The 24,085-nt window shown below is 38.5% G+C and overlaps 1 protein-coding gene across 2 annotated transcripts in view; it reads right to left on the bottom strand.

The window, feature by feature from the left end:
- Positions 1-24,085, bottom strand: part of Bltp1 (bridge-like lipid transfer protein family member 1) — a 174,508-nt gene that overhangs the window by 101,577 nt on the left and 48,846 nt on the right. For both annotated transcript variants that reach the window (XM_051157074.1, XM_051157075.1), the window contains exons 19-31: positions 23,739-23,966; positions 22,890-23,027; positions 18,394-18,573; positions 16,781-16,909; positions 14,682-14,801; positions 12,559-12,839; positions 11,631-11,881; positions 9,336-9,594; positions 7,242-8,079; positions 5,864-5,934; positions 5,139-5,312; positions 2,592-2,712; positions 1,036-1,182 (exon numbers count right to left, since the gene is read on the bottom strand). In XM_051157074.1, coding sequence (XP_051013031.1) covers positions 1,036-1,182; positions 2,592-2,712; positions 5,139-5,312; positions 5,864-5,934; positions 7,242-8,079; positions 9,336-9,594; positions 11,631-11,881; positions 12,559-12,839; positions 14,682-14,801; positions 16,781-16,909; positions 18,394-18,573; positions 22,890-23,027; positions 23,739-23,966 — 2,937 coding nt within the window. The remainder of the gene's footprint in view (positions 1-1,035; positions 1,183-2,591; positions 2,713-5,138; positions 5,313-5,863; positions 5,935-7,241; positions 8,080-9,335; positions 9,595-11,630; positions 11,882-12,558; positions 12,840-14,681; positions 14,802-16,780; positions 16,910-18,393; positions 18,574-22,889; positions 23,028-23,738; positions 23,967-24,085) is intronic.

Here is a 24,085-nt window from a genome sequence, read left to right as displayed (position 1 = left end):
AGAGTTTTTTCCAACAAAAAATTATACTTAAAAACAACTAGCTAGCCAAATCTCAGCTAAAATAGGGGCTCAACAAAGTCCTAGCTCAGTCTGAAGCACTCGTGTCAACTGATAGCTGCAGTGGGAGACACTCGGTGTTCTTCAGGGACGTAGCCCCTCATAGGCCGTGCACACAGTCACAGAGCCCATAGTGTTCTTCAGGGACATAGCCCCTCATAGGCTGCGCACACAGTCACAGAGCCTATAGTGTTCTTCAGGGACGTAGCCCCTCATAGGCTGTGCACACAGTCAGAGAGCCTATAGTGTTCTTCAGGGACGTAGCCCCTCATAGGCTGTGCACACAGTCAGAGAGCCTATAGTGTTCTTCAGGGACGTAGCTCCTCATAGGCTGCGCACACAGTCACAGAGCCTATAGTGTTCTTCAGGGACGTAGCCCCTCATAGGCTGTGCACACAGTCAGAGAGCCTATAGTGTTCTTCAGGGACGTAGCTCCTCATAGGCTGTGCACACAGTCACAGAGCCTATAGTGTTCTTCAGGGACATAGCCCCTCATAGGCTGCGCACACAGTCACAGAGCCTATAGTGTTCTTCAGGGACATAGCCCCTCATAGGCTGCGCACACAGTCAGAGAGCCTATAGTGTTGACTCTATGGGTTTAGAAAAAGAGCACACACATGGAAGTGGGAGGGAAAAGTGGTAGAAAAGTGGATAGGGGAGAAATTCAATAGGAGGGAATTGGAAGGACTTGATCAAAACACTATATGCATGCATAAAATTGTCAAACAATAAGAAAATCCACACAATTAAATTTTTACTAGATGGATATGGAATATTTTATTAAACATTTACTAACAGTCTGCTATGGTAAACTAGTTATAATATACAAAATTTACATTAAATCATCAAAAAAATGGAATATATCTTTTGATACTGCAAACTGGCCCACTAACATTCTCTTTAGCAAATGTAAAAGGTAAAACAAACTATATATGCTCTCCTCTATCAGGACAGTGATTCTGAAAAGCTTAGCATTACCTTTGGTACGCTCACATTAGCCTGTAGACCTTTAATTGTCACATTATCTTGCTTCGTTGTGACACTTGTCTGAATCTGTCCCGGGTTCGTTGTTCCTATCACAGGATGCTCTGTTTTTGTTCCTCGGACATCTTGCTTGGGGGATAACTGAAAGCATTGAGTAGAATTATTTTCCAGCATTTCATAAGTTCTCCATCATCCACAACAATGCGTATGGTCATCGTGTCGTCACCACGCCTCCTATCCACATGACATGAACACTCAATCTTGAAGTTCAAGCAAAACCTGATGGACCAGCTTGCCAGACTGAAATAAGTACTATATACTAAAATGAAACCCAACCACAGAGAAGCAAAGATGGTAATAGTATATTTTTATAATGGGTGTGTTTTTCTGCTTTGTTTTTTGTTGTTGTTGTTTTAGTAAAACTCAACTCTATAGCCTTTTTGTTTTGTTTTTCCTAAGACAGGGTTTCTCTATATAGCCGTGGCTGTCCTAGACTCATTTTGTAGACCAGGCTGGCCTCGAACTCACAGAGATGCACCTGCCTCTGCCTCCCAGTGTGCTGGGATTACAGGCGTGTGCCACCACACCTGGCTTCTACAGTCTTGGATGCTGACTTGGTTTCTGAAAACTGGCTCCTTACTGGATTGGGATTAATTCAAATTTCCTTTATGCATACAGCTCTACCCTAGCTACTTGAATGTAGCAATACGCAAAGCCAACATAGGATGAGTAGCAACTGGTTCACCAGAAATACTCAGGCTCACTGTCATCTCTACTCTGGTTCCTAATCTAAATATGATAAGGATCATCTTGAAAATCAAAAGAGAATCATCAAAAGACCACCAGAGTATCACAGCCAGATGGCAGCAGGAATAAAGCTATCATCACACAGAAAAGGGAGCTATTCACTCAGGTGAAGAAAAAGCAACATAAAAATAAAGGGAAGTTAAAAAAAATACATGTACCTTTGCTTCTGAAAGTACTAAAATACTAATTCTAAAGAACGTCCACCAGAAGGATGGAGAGACTGCTGGCATTTAGGAACATACCGTGCTCTCCCTGAGTACACACTTCTGTCCCCAGGACCCTTGTGGGCAGCTCACAGCTACTCACACACTTTTGTCTCCAGGACCCTTGTTGGGCAGCTCACAGCTACTCACACACTTCTGTCTCCAGGACCCTTGTTGGGCAGCTCACAGTTACTCACACACTTCTGTCCCCAGCATCTAATACCCTCTACTGGCCTCTGTAGGCACCTGTACTCCTGTGCACATAAATTCATTGCTTAAGGACAAGACTTTAAAAAAAAAAAAAAAAAAAAAGACTTAAAAATAAGCCACTTTCAAAACAAAAGAAAAAATAAAGCTATGCTTTTTAAATAGTACTACTTAATCCGCAGTAGTTATCTGTACTATTATGAAGCCATGCATATAAAACCCTTTTGTGAAATATCAGATGAATTCCAATTTAACTTACTGATAGAATTTTGAAACATTTAAGTTTTTCACGTTTAGATAACTTGCTATGCCTACTGAATGGAAACATCTTACGTTTTCTGAGAAGGTCGTTTTGCTATTCTGGACAGCTTCTCTAAGGACTTTGGTATGAAGATCATCTACAATTGCAGCTGGGTGCCTGGTACTAGCACAGTGAACCATAGCTTCAATGTATCTGATCAAAGAAAAAGGAAAATAAAAAATTGAAATTTCATTTAATACTATGACTCATTTTACCAAACAATCAGTGATGCTTACTACCATTTGAATATTTACAATTCTTCCATACTGAAATGCAAAATTCTAAATTACATATTTAGAAATTCTACATGGAAAACATAACTGAAACTTCAGCCCTACCTTCACACTAAGACCCTCAGATTAGGCAGGAACATTTTTCACCCACCATAAACAGTGATCAATGTTTTCTAAAATGAAATCCAACAGTTTGGTTTTTTAAATTTATTTTTACCCAATACATAAAAACACAGGATTGTACATACTAACAGTATCATGTAGACATTGTGAATGTCACTTATTTAAGGTGAAGACTTTAGAAAACCCTGTCTTTCGTAAGGGCACATCAGCAGTACACATCAGAGATCCTAACGTTGACTCAACCTCTTCTCTCTCTGTCCCTAGACTCTGGTGTTCATCATTCTTCCACTAAAATCCTGAGACCAAACTGTCTCCAAGGCCACAAATGCTGTCATGTACAACTGTCTGTGCCAGGCTTATTTGACCTAACCTACTGACCTTCAGTTCCATCCATATTGCCACAAATAATGAGATTAATTGTTTTATGGCTAAACGATATTCCACCATGTAAATGTACAGAATTTGTCATTGGGTGGCATGGATCACTTTCACTTCTTTGTTATGTAAATAGTGCTGGTGCACATGGGAGGAAGATGCTTCTACAACATACTAATTTCATTTTCTTGCATATACACCCACTAATAGGGTTGTTGAATCATAGTTGTCTTTTGCTTTCTGAAGAACCTAAATATAGGGCTATACTAATTAACATTTGCATAAAAATGTACGGCAATCTATTTTCCTTTTTATAATGGTCATTCTTATTGGGGTGAGGTAACATCTTACTATAGTTTGAATTGGCATTTTCCCAGTGATTAGTAGTTTTTCATATGCCTGTTGGCATTTGTACATCAATGCTGAGAAATGTCTACTTAGATCTATTGTCATTTTTAATTGTGTTGTTTATTTGCTAATAGATTTTTGGAGTTCCTAATATATACTAGATATCCACACTTTGCCAAGTATTAGGCTTACAAATATTTTCTCCTACCCGTGAACTATATATTATATCTGCTAAAACTTGTAATTTGTTGTAATCCCATTTATCTGCTTAATTATTTTTTGCCGCTATGGTTTTGCATCCCCCATCCTAGCCCCCAAATGAAGAATCCTTACACGTGTTAATATCCAAAAGTGTCTGCACTGTGCATTTGTGTGTGGGGGGGTGGGGGAGGTAGTTTGACAAATGCAGGTATTCTACTTCAATTGTTAATACATTCTGAATTGATATTTTTGGTTTTCTGAGACAGCGTCTTGCTTTGTAGCTACTCAGGTTGGCATCTAACTCATGACTCTCTTCAGCCTCCCAAGTGCTAGAAACGCAGACGTGTGCCGCCACACCTGGCCTCCCCCATTTATGTGTTTGTTTATTTTTATTCTCTCATATATTGCATCCCAAGCGCAGTTCCCTCCCTCCTCTCCTCTACCTCCCCTTTCCCATTCCATTTCCCTTGAGAAACGAGCAGGGCTCCCAGGGATATCAACCAACCATGGCATAAACCAGTAAGTCTTCTAGAATCTCCCAAGGACAATTTTCTGTATTTTTCATTAGTGTGACTCTTTACAAGAATCTTGACAATTTATCAGAATAAAGCTATGTACCCTTCTAGCAAAAGGAGTATTTTCATGAGAAGTAGTCTTTATTGAGCCCCTCTCCTCTTCATTCTCTACATGATTTACACTTCGTTCTGTTTCATTTGGGTTTCTACTCGTGTCAGCTTTATCTCCTTTGATAGACTATGCACACCTTGAGGACAGAGTAACTATTAATTTTCCTTTATCTCCTCAATTAACTAGTATGAAAGGAAAGGTCTTCCTAAGTCTTTGATCATTTTATGATTATTAGTCCAAATGTAAAAGACAAAGTATATTATTATAACATTATAATATATTTAGCTTGTAAACATATCAGATGATTAACTAAAACACAGCCTCTTTAAAATCTATTTTCATCTTTACTAAAATAGCTAGTTAATACACTTTTTTTTCTTTCTTTTTTTTTTTTTTTTTAAGCTGTTGTTCTTGTTTTGTTTTGTTTTTTGTTTCAAGTCAACATTTCTGTGTAGTCCTGGCTGTCCTGGTCTCGCTTTGTAGACCAGGTTAGCCTCAAACTCTCAGAGATACCCCTACCTCTGCCTCCCTGAGTGCTCAGATTACAGGTGTGCACCACCATGCTCAGCTAGTTAATACACTCCTAAATGAACAGTCTGTGTTACATTTACTTATGTCCCTTAAATGTGTCACTTATAAAGCAGAAATTATATTTTTAGACAAAGTTAACACCTGTCTAAAGCTTCAGCCACCAGTGGAGTGAGAACAACGTCAACAGTTCCTTTCACTTCAACAATGGCTGTGGTCTTGGTCTGAGCAACAGGCTGATCCAGGGTCCATTCTTCTGTTAATGTTTCATCGTCTGTATTATCAACAATTTTCTTGTCCAGTGGAGTATATGGTGTGCTATAGAGTTTAATCAGAAAAGCATGTATTTAAACAATGACATACAAGAATAGAAGTTGAGGCTTCTTTCAAGTAAATGAACATTTAAATTACATTTATTTCAGTGAAAAAAACCTCACAGAGTAATATTTCAAGTCTAAACACTTCTCAAAACAAGGCCAAATGAGGTACTAAAATGCATATTGGTCAAAGAGAGCAATTATATCACATTACAAAAATATTTTTGATATATTTATTTACTAGCTAGGCCTGTCCTAAAATGTGCAAACATGTTTATCTACTCTTACACAAAAAGTTATTTGGAGTATTTTATTCTTAAAACAAAGCCTAAACTCAAGTACAAAGTAGTTATTACTCAGAATAAACTCTCCTAATCTCATAATCAGGAAGAACTATCACTATGAACTTCAAAAATGCAAAATTTTTAGGCACCTGTAGTCATAGCTGCCTGAAGACTGAGGCAGAAAGATTGTTTTAGCCCTAGAATTAATGGTCAAGCTAGGCAACATAATAAGATCCTATGTCTAAAAAAAATAAAATAAAATTCTTACTTTGAAGTTGATCCTGAAACTTGCATTCCTCTGTCTAGCAAAGAATTAGCAGTAAGCCCCTGTTTGATGACCTAGAATAGAATAAAATGTTGCTTACAGTCTAAAAACTTAATTATTATTTTTATTATGATAAGCAATAGTTGTGAATACCCAAAATAGCCTTGCTATTATGATCTTGATATATTCTATGTAAATATTTAACAGCAAACATTCAATGGGTAATGAATAGAAAGATAAAGACATGAAAACCAGGAATTTCAAATCTCTCTCCACTGTGAGTTCTTGTTTACACTGTTAGTTTTTTCTGAAGTCTGTTCCAGTATTCCAGGATAACCACATGACACAAAGGAATATCACCACACACAGAAGCTTAGATGACCATGCCTTTGCCTGTCATTCAGTGGCCCTGGGTCTGATTCTCATCCTCAGTGACTCCTCATTCATCAATTTGGGCTGGGGAATAAAGTTCAGTGGTACAGTGCTCGTTACATAAACATCACAAGCTGAGTTTGTATCCCTAGCACCCATGTAAAAAGATGGACACGGAAGCACGTGCCCATAATGCATGTAGCGGAAACAGGCAGACACACACACACACACACACACACACACACACACATACACACACACCCCGAGACCCCTAAACACTGTTCACTGTTTTAAAGATAAGATTCACATTGGCTAATATATAGTTATACTGGTTAAAATATATACTATATATTTTGAAAAGTTTTCAGTTTTTCTAATGTCATATACAGAAACCACATTCACACTAAATTATAATAATTCAAAAATCAACTGAGTTGAACTGGGACCAATGGAAAAAAAAATACCTATTCAAAATAATTCCAAAATCTTATTTTAAAAAGAAATTTAAAAAATTTTTTAATTATGAGTGTATATACATGAGTACAGGTGCCCGTGAAGGCAAAAAGAGAGACACCAATCCCCACGATCTGGAGTTAGAGGGGACTGTGAGCCAGCCGTGGGTGCTGAAAACAGAACTCCAGCCCCCTAGAAGAACATTATGCACTCTTAACCACTAGGCCATCTCTCTGGCCTCCAAAATCTTATTTTTAAGACAGAGAAAATATGAACTCACAAAGAAGACTTGATCCAAATCTTGGGAGCAGTGGCAATGCAGTGGTGGTTTACCACATTAACACAATGAAAGCTCAAGCCATCCTCAATTTAATTCGTTAACATTTATAATATTCCGCAATAACCGTGTAACCTAATTGTTTTACATGGACTGATATACAACAGAACGCCTATCTTCGAGAAAGCTAGCTGAAATGACTCAAGAATTCTGAAAACAACCTACAAAATTGTTTTACTATATAAGTCTATTAATGGGAAACAATGATTTGATTGGTACCTTAAATGTTGGAACAGAAAGCTGTTCAAATGATGAGGAGCTTTCTTCACTGGTTGGCGTATCTAGGTCAAGGGGGCGATGCAACGAGGACTTGGAGGTTCTTTTGTTGGTGGGATGCTTAACTGACCAGTTAATTACCTGAAACTGGGTAAGGTAAGTCTGATAGCAACTCATCGCAGGCTGCTGCGACGTGATCTGCTCAGTCTCTCCTGCTTTCTCACCTTCCACGATGTACAGACGCTCTATGACTTCATCTTCGCCACCTAACGCAGAAACAAAGGAAGCCTGGGAAGGGTGAGTTTTGAATGGGAGCGTTCTGGGATCTGCCATGCTTTCTCCATGGACAGTAAGGGGTCCTTCTACACTGTGATATATAGAACCCCTACTGTAGTCAATCTGTTGCATTTGCTTTTTCTTCTTCTTTCTGCCAGGATAAGTTCCAGGGCCTTCGTCACTGCTAATGGGCTCGAATTCTTCAGCTGCAGAGAAGTAGGCTTCACTATCAGCCATTGACATACTGGAATCCATCGACCGATACTGGTGAAATGAATTAGAGTCGGCTGATGGCGTGTAGGGGAATGATCCAAAGCTTCTCCTCTGCTTTGGTGAGTCTAGGACATTTTCATCACTTCGAGAGACATCACTACTAAACTGGACTCCAACTGTAACAGGCTGTTTGTCTCCATAAAAAGCAGCAGTGAGACTCTTAGTACTGCCGAGGCGGGTGGAGCACACAGAAGCTTGCCGCTTCAGAGGAGATCTGAGAGGAGACTGTCCTACAGACTTATCTTGGGTGTTAGGAGACACAGGACTGGCTCCTGAGATTTCTGTAGGAATACTACAAAAGAGAGGAAAACTGTTTCTGTTTTCAGCACATCACATAATTTCAATATGAAGTATTTATAAAATAATTTCGCTAATTTTTATCTTTTTACAAATCAAAGAAATCTAGAATTTTACAATACAATATTAATTCAAAATAGCAAAATATTACAACATGAATTCATATCTCCCATAAAGTTAAAAAGCAAAACAACAACACCAACAACAAAAAAAGAAACATCTTAAACATCACAAAAGTTTAAAGAAATCCAGGAATACTAGCACATTTGTTTGGTTTATTTATTTTTTTCTTTCCACATCTTCTAAAAGCTCATCCAGCAAAATACATTTCAGGTGTTTTATTATAGACAAGGGAAGAAGGGAAGGACTGAGGCACCTCTTCCTACCCACTCTACTCACTAGCTCTGCCACTCTAGAGTAGTGGTTCTCAACCTGGAAAACCTCTCCCTCTAATAATATTTACATTACAACTCATAACTAGCAAAATCAAAGTTATGAGAAAACAGTGAAATTAATTTTATGATTGGGATCACCACAGCAAGAGAAACTGTATTGAAGGGCTGCAGCATTAGGAAGGTTGAGAACCACTGCTCTAGAGAACTGTGACTAAAACAATCATTTTAATGACACTGAATTGAAGGTCTCCATGAAGCACCCAAACAGCAATATCAAGGTACCTAGGCTAGTGGGATAAAGATTTTGACTGTAGGTTTTATATTAGAAAGATGTTGGCTATCATCATACCTAAGTAAGCCAAATAGCTACTAAGACGGCTAAGGAAAGGGCATAGAAAGGATCAGAACAGAATTCAGAGAAACATTACCACGCAACAGCACCAGGCTGTACAAAGAGGAAGAAAAAGAGCCTGGTAATGGACACAGAAGGTACAGCCAAGAAAGAGGAAGCAAACTGAATCGTGCTGAAAGCAAGGTAATTCAAAAGAAGGGACTGTTCAATTGTTAATATGTAAGACCAAGAAATGTTCAACAACAGAGGACAGTATAGGAGTAGTAATAAAAATACACTGAGTGTTAGGATAAGAAATATTTCCATTATAAGTAAATTTTAACATTTTCTAATGTCTGCCAAAAGTATATTAATTTTATTTGGAAAGACAAATTGATATATGTTCAGGTTCAAAAGAGAAAAATCTAAAATAAGGAAGTGGAAAGGAAAGAAGTTGCCTGTGCTACTATTTAAGTAATTATAATCCAGTTATAATCAAGTTTCTAAGTCTAACTGAATACTGACCTTGCTTGGCCATCATCTCTTTTGGTACCTTGTAAGAAATCTTTCTGGGCCAAGTGGTCATCAGCAACAGAAGAGGGACTTTCCTTCTCAGCAGCCAGTAACGGCTGCGCAGCACTGGAGCTGCTGCTTTCCTCTGAGGAAGAGGATGAGCTGTGAGGCCGCAAGGGCACCTGAAGACTAAGGTGCTGAGTTTTTCTCTCTACTTCTATTCCCATTGATTTGTTTTCCCATTCTTTCCTCTTCATACCATTCACATTGCCTAAACAAAAAAATGTGGGTTAAGTGACTATAAACATTTCAGGAAAATATGAAAAATAAGATGGCACTTTAATATACCTGCATGTTACAGTATTGTCCTTTTTCTAAAAGCTCGCGCATCTAACTTCACATGGTAACATGTTACACATTACAAAACATCGTCTACAAAATTCTTGGCCCACGGTCTACAATATGTAAGCTTTTTTGTTTTAATCTTTCATTTCCATACTTTGAGGACTAAGGGTAGGTCAGCGGTGGAGAATGTGACCAGGGCTAAGGGTAGGTCAGCGGTGGAGAATGTGATCAGGGCTAAGGGTAGGTCAGCGGTGGAGAATGTGACCAGGGCTAAGGGTAGGTCAGCGGTGGAGAATGTGATCAGGGCTAAGGGTAGGTCAGCGGTGGAGAATGTGATCAGGGCTAAGGGTAGGTCAGCGGTGGAGAATGTGATCAGGATGTGGGAAGGAACAGTTCGAATCCCAGCTCGTATGTGCATGTGTACAGACTTATGCACACAATTCATATTTAACAGAAAACTTTAATACAAGGGCATCATGTATTTCACTTAGATTACTTGTTTTAAAACATTTCCCACAATTTCTGAAAAGAACTGAACAGGAGCAGGATTATACCATCTTCTATTCATTGATGTCCTTGTAGTGCCTAGAACAACCTTAGACACAAAGCAATACATGGAGGAAAGAGTAATGAATTCACAGCTAGGGTGGATCGGCCCTAGTCAGTTTCATAAGAGTGCTATGATTTGCTATAAAAATGAAGGAGTGGCCACTAAGAGATAAAAGGACAGCTCTTCAGCTGCCTAGAGCCCCATAGCCTAGAACCTGCTCAATCTGCCCTCTCCCGCAGCCATCCCTGAACCACTTAAGAAAAAAAAGTCCTGGCTCATAAACAAAAAACACTCTGGCTACATAGCAAGATCAGGTTTCACAAACATAAAATAATGAGTCAGCAAACAAACAACTGGCAGGGACAGCATCCACGTCACATGATAGCCTGAGGAAGAAATGAGGAAGATGCCAGGGCCAACACTGTAAAATACACGTCTCTTAAAGGTTACAAAAAGATAGCAATGTGTTAATACTTCTGAGTTTTATGTGATAGTAACATTCCTGAAATAAAATGTCTCTAAATAACGTACACATTTTTGCATTCTAGTATACAAGGATTAAGCACAGTAGCCTGTCTCCTTTAAAAGCTTCTAAGTATAGGAAATCAGTCTAATAAAAATTCTTAAAACTACTACCTTTTATTTTAAAAATCTACCAAAAGGGAGAGGGGAACCAAAACTAAGAATTAAGTTAGTATTTCTTTTTTGAGTAACCTAAGGGGAAATGCTGCATATTGATGAAATATCAAGACTTGTCTTTGTATTTCTTATCTATGTGATGTGGCACTTAAGCAGTGAACTTTAAAGTTAACTGTTAGAGATATCTGACTAAGAAGCCCAAAAGAAAAGTCATTTTTGTAGTCTTTGGAGAAAAGGCAGCACTTAAATCTAAACCTTAACACACTCAAAGCCACAACTGCACTGCTCATGTCAAACCACTGTGTCTACCACACCATCCTGAGTATGCTCAGAGGTGAGGTCTCTCTTCACATGCTCAATTGTATTGGCAACTAAAATATCTTGAACAATTGGTTGGTAATATGGGCATTAGTAAAAACCTTGCTGGTGATACGTTACTCTATAAAAGTGAACTGCAGTGAGCTGTAGGGAACATACACGCATGAGGGCATGCGCAGGCTGAGCTCCGAGGGAAAGCTGTCCACTGTCCCCAGCAGGAAGTCTGAATAGTACACTATTTTGACCCTATGTCACCCCTCAAAAGAAGGAAAGAAAGACTCCATTTATCTGACTTTGAGTTACTTACAAAATGAATATAGATCATTTTAACCCCTATATATAACACTGCTAAAAAAAAAATCAATTACATTGAATAAAATGACAGGCCTTTTCTCAGAATGGCACACAGACAGAGGTAAGAGGATAGCTGCAGACGTACAACACGTGTTCATTACCATCTACACTTTTGGGGATTTCTTTAGTAATGATCCACTCTCCAGGCTGTAGCAACGACTGGCCATAATACATATCAGACTCCGCACTTGTACTTGAAAATGCAGAGCTACTGGAAGGTGTCAGCTCTTCAAGTTTGAAGAAATCTAGCCCAGTTACTGTGCCACCAAAGAATCTGCAGCCACCGAGACAGCCACACTTGTTTTTGCATCTCTTATTCTTTAAAGTATCATCCGGCCACAAAAACCATAACCTAAACAGAACCCAAAGTAAAACAAACAAAAACAACACAGAAGAAAACTCATTAAGGAAATTTTTCAAAAAGTAGATAATTATAACTCAATCATTACTATACATAAAAATCAAAGTAAACAAAATAACCATTTAATATTACAGTATATCTTTTAATTAATTTACCTTTCAAAATGAAAACACATCTGTACCACAGCAAAAAAAGATGAAAAGGCACTAAGAATAATACAGGCTCTGGTAACTCTTTAAAAGGTATAGTCATCCCTTAAAGGCTAAGGAAACCGGGTGCAGGTACTCTTACTCATCCCTCCAATTTGAAAGCCTGCAGCACTTAATGATATGACAGCTTCCAGGAGCAATGACTTGGAAGTACAGAGCTGAGAAAAAGAATAGTGTCTCATAAAATGCTATCTGGAATCCATAATTTGAGTTGTTATCATTGTTAAAATACATAGCACGGACTTAGAAAAAATAATAATGTTGTTTCCAAAACCACACCATCACTACAGAACCTCAACTGATACATTTACTTATAAATATTAAGTCTCTGGACATTAATCAATAAGGTACAGTAGCACAGTCATGTTTAATCCACTGCAACCGTAGAATTTCCTCTAAACTTATCCAATAATTCCCAATGGAAGTTGATACCCCTACTCTTAAAAGATTTTCACCCACCTTTTAGTTCTGGCATCGTGAATTTCCAAGAAATGTCTTTGTGCCTCGTGTTTAGAATGATGATCCGCAGCTAGTGCAACATCAACTGTAATAAGACCTAAGTTGGCTGACCCAGCCTCTAACCAGTAGGCTCTCCGTAGCACTGCTGGCTGAAGTCCAATCCTGCAGTTATTTAATTGTTCAATATACTGTCTCACTTGAAAGTCCTGAATTGCAGCACTTATTCCTTCCCCAACTGACTGATTGTGAAGATTACAGTTTGCAACTCGAATTGCACCCATCTACAATTGAATTAGAAAAAGAAACAAAGCTTTAACTTCAGTATTTTTAAGCATATTAGCAGAAACTACAGAATTGATGACTACCTAAAATAAAGTAAAAGATCGGTGGAAGAAACAAAGAGAAAGGATAAGGAAAGAAAGGGGGAAATAGCAAAGGAAAAGAAAGGAAGAAAATAAGGGTACAATTCAATAACAGACATGCAATAAAACCTAAGGAGGCAAGGTTAGTGTAGCGGCGCAGTGGGTAAGGGAGCTTGCCACCCATCTTCCCCACCTGAGTGGGGTGCCCACAAAAAAATGGTGGATGGAAGGAACTAAAGCCTACAAGTTGTCCTCTAATTTTCAACACATACACACACAAACACGCGTGCGCGCGCGCACACACACATCCCGAGGCACTGAGTGCGTGTGTGTACCCCAATACACACACTAAAAACAAATACATAAATATAAGAAAAAAACCTGTTTAGAGCAGGGCTGGTGAGACAGACAAAGTGGGGAATGGACACATGCTGTCAGTCCTGGAGTTGGGTCCTCAGAACCCATAGGGTCAAAGGAGAGAACAACTCCTACCTGTCCTCTGACCTCCATACACACGCATGGCGTTTCTACGCCCCACACAGAACTAAATGGATAAGTGACTCTAAGGAGCAGATGCAAATAAAGGAGTCTAACTACAAAGGAACAAGAGAAGGTAGAGTATTCAAAGTACGAAGCAGCAAAACCGCAGGAACATAGCAGGGCTGGATTTAAATAATAAAAATCCATAAAGCAGAGGTGGTAAGCAGATGCTTTCAGAAGCCAAAAAGAAATATAAATGGGTAAAACCAAGAGCCGCTCTGTTGGGGGGCACTGTGAGAAGGCCTATCTTTGAATATTCAAATGTTAATTCCATACAGGCAGAGAGCTAGGATCTTGGTATTGTTATTTATATGGCCCATCACCAGTCTCATATTTTGTAAGTCTTTGTTCCTTCCTTACCTGCCTGAGGCAATCTAGAATTGTATCTGATTGGCATTAATAAAAAGCTGCCCGCTAATGGGGGCTAACACCTGGACAGGAAGTGGAAGGCAGATTCCAGGCAGAGAGAGGGATTCTGGCAGAAGAAATCAGAGATTTCGCTAGTGGACATGGAGAGTACAGGACAGAACAGAGCAGAGCGAGTCAGGAATAGTCAGGATGGAGTAGTCAGGAGACTGCCAAGGCAAGGGCTAGGCTTTAAAATACTAATAAGCCTCTGTGCTCAGTACATGGCTGGAGGGTCTGAGGAAGTCCCGCTGTAACATTCAAAGCAAAAGCTTCTCATAATTATTTAGTGAGAGAGGGATAGGAAGAAGGGAGGAAGAGCACACTATTAGCATGTGTCATGGAACACATGTGGAAGTCAGAAGACAGCTTCCAGAAGTTGGTTCTCTCCTTCCACCTTGTTGAACCAAGATCTCTCTTATTTCTACTGCTATTTGTCAATTCTAACTGGCCTGCCGGCTTCTGGGCAGTCCTCATGTCTCTCTACCTCCCAGCTCGCCATTGGGGTAGTAGGAGTGTAGATGTGTGCCATGCAGCCAGGTTTTTAGTTAATTCAAAGTACTATCTTTTAAAAAATACTATACCATGAACATAAATGCAACCTGCTACTTTACACCCTGCCATGAATCAATGTTATGGTAACTCACTGTGGAAAAGAGGTGGAAGTGCTAACAGAAACAACACTCAAGAAAACAGACGTGAGTAAAAGTAGGAATAGTCTATGAGATTACACCATACAAAAGGTTCTAGCTATAAAGATTTACTTCAGTGAAAAGAAAATGAACTACCCTGGCTAAGAGATAAACAAATGGTTACCTTTATATTTGTAGCACAACCATGTTCCACAATATAAATATCAGCTCCATCTACTGCTAAACGAGTCATGGTGTACTTTAAATCATCTGATGTTGGACAAGGCCCAGGAATACAGCTCAACTAGAATAAAGGAGGACAGTACAACTATTAATTCATTATTTTGACACTTAGTCAAATCTCACTTAAGTAAAATTCTTGTTAAATAATATTTTTCTCAACTGAATTTCATTGTTTTATGATAGCTGAAATAATCAGAAATCAAAAGAACTCACCAGAAACCTAGCCTTGTGTAACCATGTACCAATTTCAAAAGTAGCAAATCTCTTATTCTCTCTCTGATTATATTATATGTATATTATGCTATATACAGTAATATTATAATAGATATTGTATATTATACTATATAATTATATATTTATAATTCATACAATATGCAGATATATTATATATGTAATATTTATTACTTATTATTGATGAAGTAAACATATCACAAGCTTAATATAACACTGCATAGCATTTACAAGTATAAGACTTCCCTATGAAAATCACATGCACAGGCACACATTTGTCACATATGCATGTTTTCATACCACCCACAAGGAAATCAACTATAAATATTTTCATTTTTAGAATAATACACACAAACTTCATTTCACTTTGATTCTGAAGTAGATCTGACAGTGTTTAGGTTGGAAGAAAACAAACATACCCCCACTTCAATGAACTTAGTGGTGAAAAGGAAGTCGTGAGTATTGCCTGGGCAAAGAACATGTATGGTACATTAGTGGCATAGGCACAAGAAAAAATGGTTGCTCTTCAGGGCAATCAATGCCCAATACTGATGGATTTCCTCTTAGGAAAAATTAGAGTAGAAGCTTGCAAGACGGCTCAGCAGGTAAGAATCCTTGCTGATGCAAGCCTCTTGATATAAATTCAATTTCCAGAACTCACATAAATGTGGAAGGAGAGAACTGAATCCATAAAGCTGTTCTCTGACCACTAAACAAGAACTGAGGTACACGAGCACCCATGGGCACATAGCAAATGCACACACATACAACAATAACAAAGAGTTTACACTGGAGCTAGACAAAACAATATGAAGTGACAAAAGAGACAGATCAGTAGCTGTGCAGGGCAAGGGCGGACTGGAATGGAAAAAAAATTTCCGAGATATAAAATGTTCTGTATCTGTACTTGTGCTAATGGCTACACACATGCATACAGCTGGTTACATGTTACACACACGTGTTAAAACTTATATTGTACAGCTTAAAGGAGTGAATATACCACATGGAAACTATGCCGGGCTAGTAAAACCTTTAGTAGCAATGCAAACACTTTGCCGTTTGTTTTTTGTGGGAATTAATGTTTTTTTAACATAAAATTTTAGTGAGGTAACATACAATTTGCACAGCAAGAACATAAAGGGAGGCACTGTTAGGAAAAGAATGATTCAATTGACACATCTTATTTGCTACACAATTATGATTACTTTTCCTGTGTGAAACTGCCATGATTTCTATTTTCTGAGGCATGCATACTTCCCAAACAGGGGGCAAAGGACCCTGTCATAGGGCACGTAGTGACAATGACACTATGCATTTCAATGTCACTGTAAACAGTTTGTAGAGGCTCCCATCTATTCTCCATGACACTTGTGGGGTGTCTAACCTGGAAGCAACTCAGTATTCTCAAAAGAACATAACAATCTGTGGAATCAAAAGTCTGACAATTGCCAATACTGACAGTAAGTTTCAGGACAGTGTGTGAATTGAGTTACATAAGGCACTTACGTGGTCTTATTGCTTCAATTTCTCAATCTCTATATGCACAGCTAAACTACAAATGAGTAGACAGTATAACAGTGAATAAGATAGAATTTTAGTAGTAAAATATGTAAATTAATACAAAACTCTTATATTTGTGAATTGTTTTCATAGTAGCATGATTTTAGAACTACTATATAAGTAAGAATTTACAATGTTATTAACTGAAAGTTAACTTCATGGGTATGTCCATTTGTTTAGAGCAAAGCCTGACTCATTTCTAAAGAGCAGTGAATGGTTATAGTATTGCCAGCACACTTGTTAACATACCTTGGATTCACAGAAGCGACGATCAATTCCATGTTGGCATATCATTACTGACTTTGGTCTTTCCAGTTCATACTCCCGACATACCACATGGAAAACAAATGTCTGTCCCCATTCCAAGAGACATGCCAGCTACAGACAATAACAGGGTGATAATACTATTAGCAATCTAAACAAGTGTTCAGTATGCAATAGCTTATGAAGTCTAACATGGCCTGAAAGAACTCAAAATTATGTAACTGCTACTTCATAAATACTGGCTAGCCAATGGTTTTCTATCTTGATATCATTTATAAGCTTGTTGCTTTTTATTTGTGAATGTAAAAATACATTGTTACATGAAAACTAATTTGAACTAAAAACTCCACTTTGGCAACTTCTGAAGTTTTAAACCACAGGTTGTACCTTTACTCTTCTTCTAAAGCTAATTGGATCTATTATATAGGTAACTGCACAAAAAGGCACCTAAAATCCTCTTTAATTTTGAAAATTCTAATTACTTATGATACTGTCAAGTTACAGATTTAAAAAACTAGATATTTGAAGACTAAAGCAATTCTGTCTATGTAATAGCTTAAGTGAACAGAATAATTCAGATACTAAAGACACCCTTGATTTTATAATGCATTAGAGTTGTTAACAATAAGTGTATTGAGACTGGTACACAGAATGTCACTCCAAATACATAATTTCATCAATTAGACTATATAAATTTTATTTTAGCACAATAAACATAAAGTCACCTATGAATTAAAATAATGTGATTCCACATAACACATAAGATGGAGAAAAATACAAAGTGATGATAACTGCTCTGTAAGTAATATTATTAAAGCTAAAATTACCATATTTTCCAGCATATAAGGTGACTTTTTAGCCCCAAAAAATTCGTGCCAAAGTCGGGGGTAGTCTTATACACCAGGTACTTGCCTGCAGCTTGCTTTCCCTTGCTTTATATGTCTGGCTTATATAGCAAGGAGTGCTGCGGCCAATTCCCACTCTGTGTGGAGAGTATGAGGCAGAGAGGAGCAAGCTGCACGCATCTTCCTGACCCCGAAGGAGGAGAATGTGAGCATGGATTGGCTCTCCACTAGAACCCACCCATTTGACTTGGAGGGCTGTGCGGTTGAATGTGGAGCGCATCTTAAAGGGGCAGTGTAGGCTGGCACTGGCTGTCTGTGCCCTGCCTACAAACAGACAAATGCCCGAGTCTGCTGCACAGGGTGTGAGTTGGAAGAGGGGTAGCTTATATGGTGAGTATATTCCAAACTCTGTATTTTAACTGGAAAAGTTGGGGGCCGTCTTATACACACAGTCATCTTATGCACTGGAAAATACAGTAGTAGTTGGCCTTCCAATATTGGAACATCTTCCCCCTCCCAAAAAAGTCTAAAATTCATGTATTATATGGAGGTACATACCAGTCAATTATATATGGCTCAGAAAAATAAAACTTAACAGTAATTTGTCTGTTGCTAAATTCTGAGTGTTGAGAAGGCTCCCATTAGAATGGCATTACTGGAATGCAATGAGCATCAGGCTGGCATACAGGGACTCTTAAAAAGGTTAGAGTAAAAAAAACAGAGATGGTAGGAGACAGTACTGTGAGAACCTACCTGTGGTGCTGAGACTTTAGCTGTAAGACTTCCAGCCTGCACATCAATGAGCCATGCATATTCTAAGGAGTCACTTCCTAAGGGAAGACCTTCAGCTGAGAACATGGCATGTGCTCTCAGCTGGAGACCTGACAAATTGATGTGACCTTCTCTGAGTGCTTCATCTACAGGAGGTCGCTGCTGAAAACAACAAGATGGTAAGAAGTCCAAGAAAGCACACTTTAATTTCTCATTGCTTTGTTGTCCATGGATATGAACAATAAAATTATTCTTTCTGGAAAGTAAGATGTCAGAACTAATCTTGGCTTTTTTTGTTCAGCTGAAGTGTTACAACATCTAAACATGGGGCCCACCATAAGAATAGATGCTAAATCCTGAAAGTATGCAGATCTCAGACTGGTAACATGAATGAAAGCAAGTTAGTATTCTGACAGGGAATGTAAGAGGCCAATCTTGTGGGGAGGCTGGGAATCATGCTATTAAAAGACAGGGGCTGGAGAGATGGCTCAGAGGTTAAGAGCACTGACTGCTCTGCCAGAGGTTCTGAGTTCAAGTCCCAGCAACTACATGGTGGCTCATAACCATATATAATGTGATTTAATGCCCTCTTCTGGCATGCAGGTATACATGCAGGCAGAACATTGTATACTTAATAAATAAATTAATTAAAACAGCAAAAACCAAAACACAGAAGAAAACTGAGAAAAGACTATAAAACTGAGAAGATAGGAAAAGGGAAGGAGGAACCAAGATTAGTACAGATTTCGAAGACTACTTTTATGAATAAAAGGATAGTTTTATCTCACAGATTTACACACTTACTACCGAAAAGAATGTCTTTTAGAGAAAAACTAAGACATTCAGAATCGTTTTAAGCCTTGTGGCTGAGATTAAGTATCTAAGACATACTATATCCTAAAACAAAGTGTGCCTTGATACACTGGCTTCACAAAACATTAGTAATAATACATAACCAGGCGCGGTGGCACACACCTTTAATCCCAGCACTCAGAGAGGCAGAGGCGGACAGATCTCTGTGAGTTCTAGGCCAGCCTGGTCTACAGAGTCCAGGACAGCCAAGGCTACACAGAGAAACCCTGTTTCAAAGAAAACGTAAAAAATACACAACCATACAGGCCTGGAGATGTACCCTAGCTCAGTGATGGAATGTTGCCTAGCACACATGAAGCACTGGGTTTGACTTCTACTAATACACACAAACATGCATGCACACACGCATTCACTCACACAGGCAGCACGGTCAGAAAGACTGTGAAGTAAAAAGGTATGCTGCTTCATAATTGTACATAGCAGCAATTACTGCACTTCAGATCCTTTACTTTAAAGCACAGAGTTAAGAGTAATGCCTCCAAGAGTAATAGTGACAGGCTCAATGGCTCATCAATGGCCCTTGGGAGGGGTCCCATTATGAAGCTTCCTATCACAAAAGCACATTAAACAATCTAGACAAATGAACAAATGCTCTCTAACAGAATGTGAGCAAGGTAAGAAATTCCAGAAGTTTGCATACATTACCCTTGTCTTTGGAAAGAAATATGAAGTTCAATAATCTAGGAAGCAAAATCACGAACAGGATTTCTATAACTGCCTTCATATCTCCTTCCTATAAATTATTTTTCTAATTCTCAATTAAATCAATTTTAAAATTTCAGCTCCTTATAAACTCATATATACCTCAATAATATGGGTTAATGTAAAACTTCATACTGAGCTCAACATTTTTTTTTAATCCAGTAAAGCCTTTTGTGATAATCAAAAGTTGAAGCATGATTTGGTAATCTGAAAAAATAGGAATTTATCTAAGATTCTTAGAATTCACCCATAAGAAAGTAAAAACCCCCTTTATCAATTTCCTCAAGGCAAAACAAACAAACCAAGATGGCTGTCCTTTCCTTTCCACAAATACCTATCTCAGAATACAAACCAAGATGGCTGTCCTTTCCTTTCCACAAATACCTACCTCAGAATACAAACCAAGATGGCTGTCCTTTCCTTTCCACAAATACCTATCTCAGAATACAAACCAAGATGGCTGTCCTTTCCTTTCCACAAATACCTATCTCAGAATACAAACCAACTGTAGCAGCCCATTGATCACAGAAAAGAGGGTCCATGTTTTTTTCAAATTCTATAACAAGCTAAAGCTTTAAATAAATGAAGTTTCTGTAATGACAGTTCTGTCTCTTTCTTCTAGTGAAGTGAATACACATGTGACAACACGATGCCTAACTATGAACACACTATGCTGTCTGAAACTGAGCTATCATTATGTAAAAGTTTAACTATCAATGAATTGGGGTGGAGCGGTACATTCAGAACCCTTCCTTTAGGATCTTTGTTACTCCTAAAGATCTGTAATCATTTCAATTGAAAGTTAAAAAAGGAAAACTCATTTTATGACAAAAATAAAAACATTGTCTAGCACCTACTAAATACAGACTTTCTACTATTATGATCTCAGGTGCATCAAATATACAAATACAAAGAATAAAATTTTACAAATAAGTGGAAACCTAGCGCAGTAGAAACTTCCTGGGATCTATGAGGGTGACACCAGTGAAGTTCTCCAGTACTAAAAGATAAAGAGTCTGAAGTGGCCACCTTTTGTAGTCAGGCAAGGCTTCCGGTGATGGGACTGGGTTACAATCTGACAGCAGAGTCCCATTGATGAGGACAGCATCCCCGCAGCTTATTGAATGTAGAGAGGCAGAGCTGGTACAGACACTGAGCCTTCACCCCTAGATTCTTTGGCACAAGAAGGTACTCTATGGGTTATGGAAAGAGAAACCTAGACTCCAGCACAATCTAGAATTTGTCTTGCCTGCAAGATGTGCTAGGGTAATGGTGGCACACAACTTGTGGGAGTGGCCAGCCAAATGTCTGGTTTATCTTGAGGCCCACGCCATAAGAAAGAGCCCATGCCCTACATCGCCTGGATGGCCAGGATAGTTCAGAGACCCAGGGTAAAACCAAATATTCCTGGAAAAAAATAATGAAATGATTCCTAATGATATTCTACCACACTCATAGATTGGTGCCTTGTCCAGTCATCATCAGAAAGACTTCCTCCTGCAGCAGATGGGAGCAGGGGCAGAGACCCACAACCAGACATTCTGCAGATAGAGTCTAACTTGGAGGTCTCCATCATGTCCCTTCCCTGCAGAATCCCTCCTCAGAAGATGGGGAGCAAGATTATAAGAGTCAAAGGGAATGGAAGATATGAGGAGAACATGGCCCACCAAATCAACTACTCTGGGCTTACAGAGATTGAACTGGCAAGCACAGGGCCTGCGTGGGTCTGCACCACATCCTCTGTATGTTATGGATGTTAGCTTGGTGTTTTTACAGGACTCCTGACTGTGGGAACAGGTGTTCCTCTGACTTATTTGCCTGCTTTTGGAACTCTCTTTCTCCTTTTGAGTTTCCTTGTCCAGCCTTTATAGGAGGGTTTTTTCCTTGCCTTCTTCTACCTTCTTTTGTCCTGTTTGGCTGTTCTCTCTTGGAGGACCTGCCTCTTGGAGGTTGTGGGTTGCTGGGAGATCTAAAGGGAGGAGAAAACTGTGTTTTGGATGTATTATAAGAACCAATTTTTAATAGAATTTCTAAAAATTTTAAAAATAAATAAATAAAAGTCTATAAATTATTCATACATGTTGGTTCTTTCCTAGAACCCTGGCACTCAAGAAGCAGATTACAAGTTTAAAGCAAGCCTGGATCCTTAGCAAGTCTACAAACAACTGTAGTCAAAACAGAAAGTGAAGATGACTGTCCTTTTTAAAGTGAAGATGACTGTCCTTTCTAAAAGTGAAGATGACTGTCCTTTTTAAAATAAAGTCATCAGCTACTCATAATTCATCGTAAGTGATTACCTACTGAAGGTCTGGAGATGTGCCTTTCTTATTTTCAATATTTTTGCCTTACATTATATTCCATTTATATTTTGGCATCACACATTTATATAGTAACACACACCAATAAAAACTGTTTGATGTTTAAAAAATAATTAAAGTGACAATCTATCCAGGATTAAAATAAGTCTACATTTGGTTAGTGCCATGAGTTCTCTTCCAACAGAGAGCCAAAGAATAGGACAAAGTAAATTTCAAGATATTGTGTAAGTACATTAGGTGAATAAGAATTGAATCATTGACTAGATTTGTTTTATGACACTGGTTTATAGAAATCATTTGCCATCTATAAGCATATCAGAAAATCATATACTATCTCATTCCATTTCTAAAAGCAATAAAAGTAAAGCATGATTAGGATCACATAAATAAAGACACAAGAAAAAGATGAACTCTACAACCAACTCCTGTATGTCCACATACTTACAAAACACCACTACAGTAAAATTAAAAATCTAACTTTAAAAGAAACCACATATGGAAGCTAGCACTGACTTGATCCCACAGGTACTTATTAGTCATTATTAGACAATATTTTGTCTTTACCATATGTCACTTTGTCATTACCTGGTAATTATCACTGACAAACACATTCAGGGGTGACAGGACAAGTTGCAGCATGGTCTCCTTGAATCCCTTTTTCATTTCAAAACACAATCTTTCCAAGAATGCTGTTGGGCACTCAGGACCATCGGTAGTTCCATGCTAGAGTTAAATAAAACATCACCATCAATACACAAAGTTCAAAAATAATATTTATCACGCTTAAGAAATTTTTATTCTTCAAAGGGAATACCAGTGCATACTGACCGAACTAATTAATGTGTCCCCTTTTTAACAACATAAGAACGAGAGACGACTTCTGCTATGCAAAGGTGGTGTATGTCCTGGAGCCAGTCTACGACACAATGTTCCAGAGTCCCCTATCCCTGCATGGGTCTGAAGCCCCTGGCTTCTGGGGATAATATGTCAGGCCAGGGAAGCCTCAACGGGTTCAAAGACAAGCTTCAAGTGAAGCAGAACCAGACTAAATCCAAACCCACAACACAAGTCAACCTCTGAGGCCAAGCCTGAACCTTTTTGGGCTTGGAGGGTGGGGGCGGGGGGAGGTCAGTGCTATGCAGTAAGAATGCACACCAAACTAGTTTGTCATGTTCTAGAATATCCACTAGGTTACTACAACATCATAGCAAAATGTTCTGAAGTTACACAGGACAAGAAGGAGCTTAAATGAAAACAAACAACAGCAACAAAAAGAAGTAAAAATCCTTGATGATCAAATAATTATACAATGAAGAAAAACACAGATACCTTTCGAAGCTCTTGGGTTTAAGTTTTTCTTATGTAGGTATACCAAAGCACAAATATGCAGCTTCCTATGCTAGACAGATAGCACAGTATAAGCCAGACTCTTACCACAGGAAGACGCCCATGAACTTTATACAAATTAACAAGCACGGTAATATCCCAGGGACGCAAAGCAAGTGGATGAATTGACTTGGCTGAACTTTCATTTTCCTTTTTGTCATTGTCCATTCCAACAGCGGTCCACCCAGAACTGGAGGATGTTGACAGTGATAAAACAGGACTTGAAATAACCTCTTCAAAATCCATATACATGTCATCTTCTCCAAAGTAGTTTTCCTGTAAATATTTTAAACAAGCTAGCCTTAATAAGAGACAGGCCTGTGAACCCTACATTTATACAATATGCATCTCTCTAAACTGCTGCACTTAATTTAAAACATCAGCTCTACTTACTT

Source organism: Acomys russatus, chromosome 15, assembly GCF_903995435.1.
Source record: "Acomys russatus chromosome 15, mAcoRus1.1, whole genome shotgun sequence".
Classification (NCBI taxonomy): Eukaryota; Metazoa; Chordata; class Mammalia; order Rodentia; family Muridae; genus Acomys; species Acomys russatus.
Note: the sequence above shows the minus strand (reverse complement) of the source record. Positions and strands in the feature narration are given on the sequence as shown.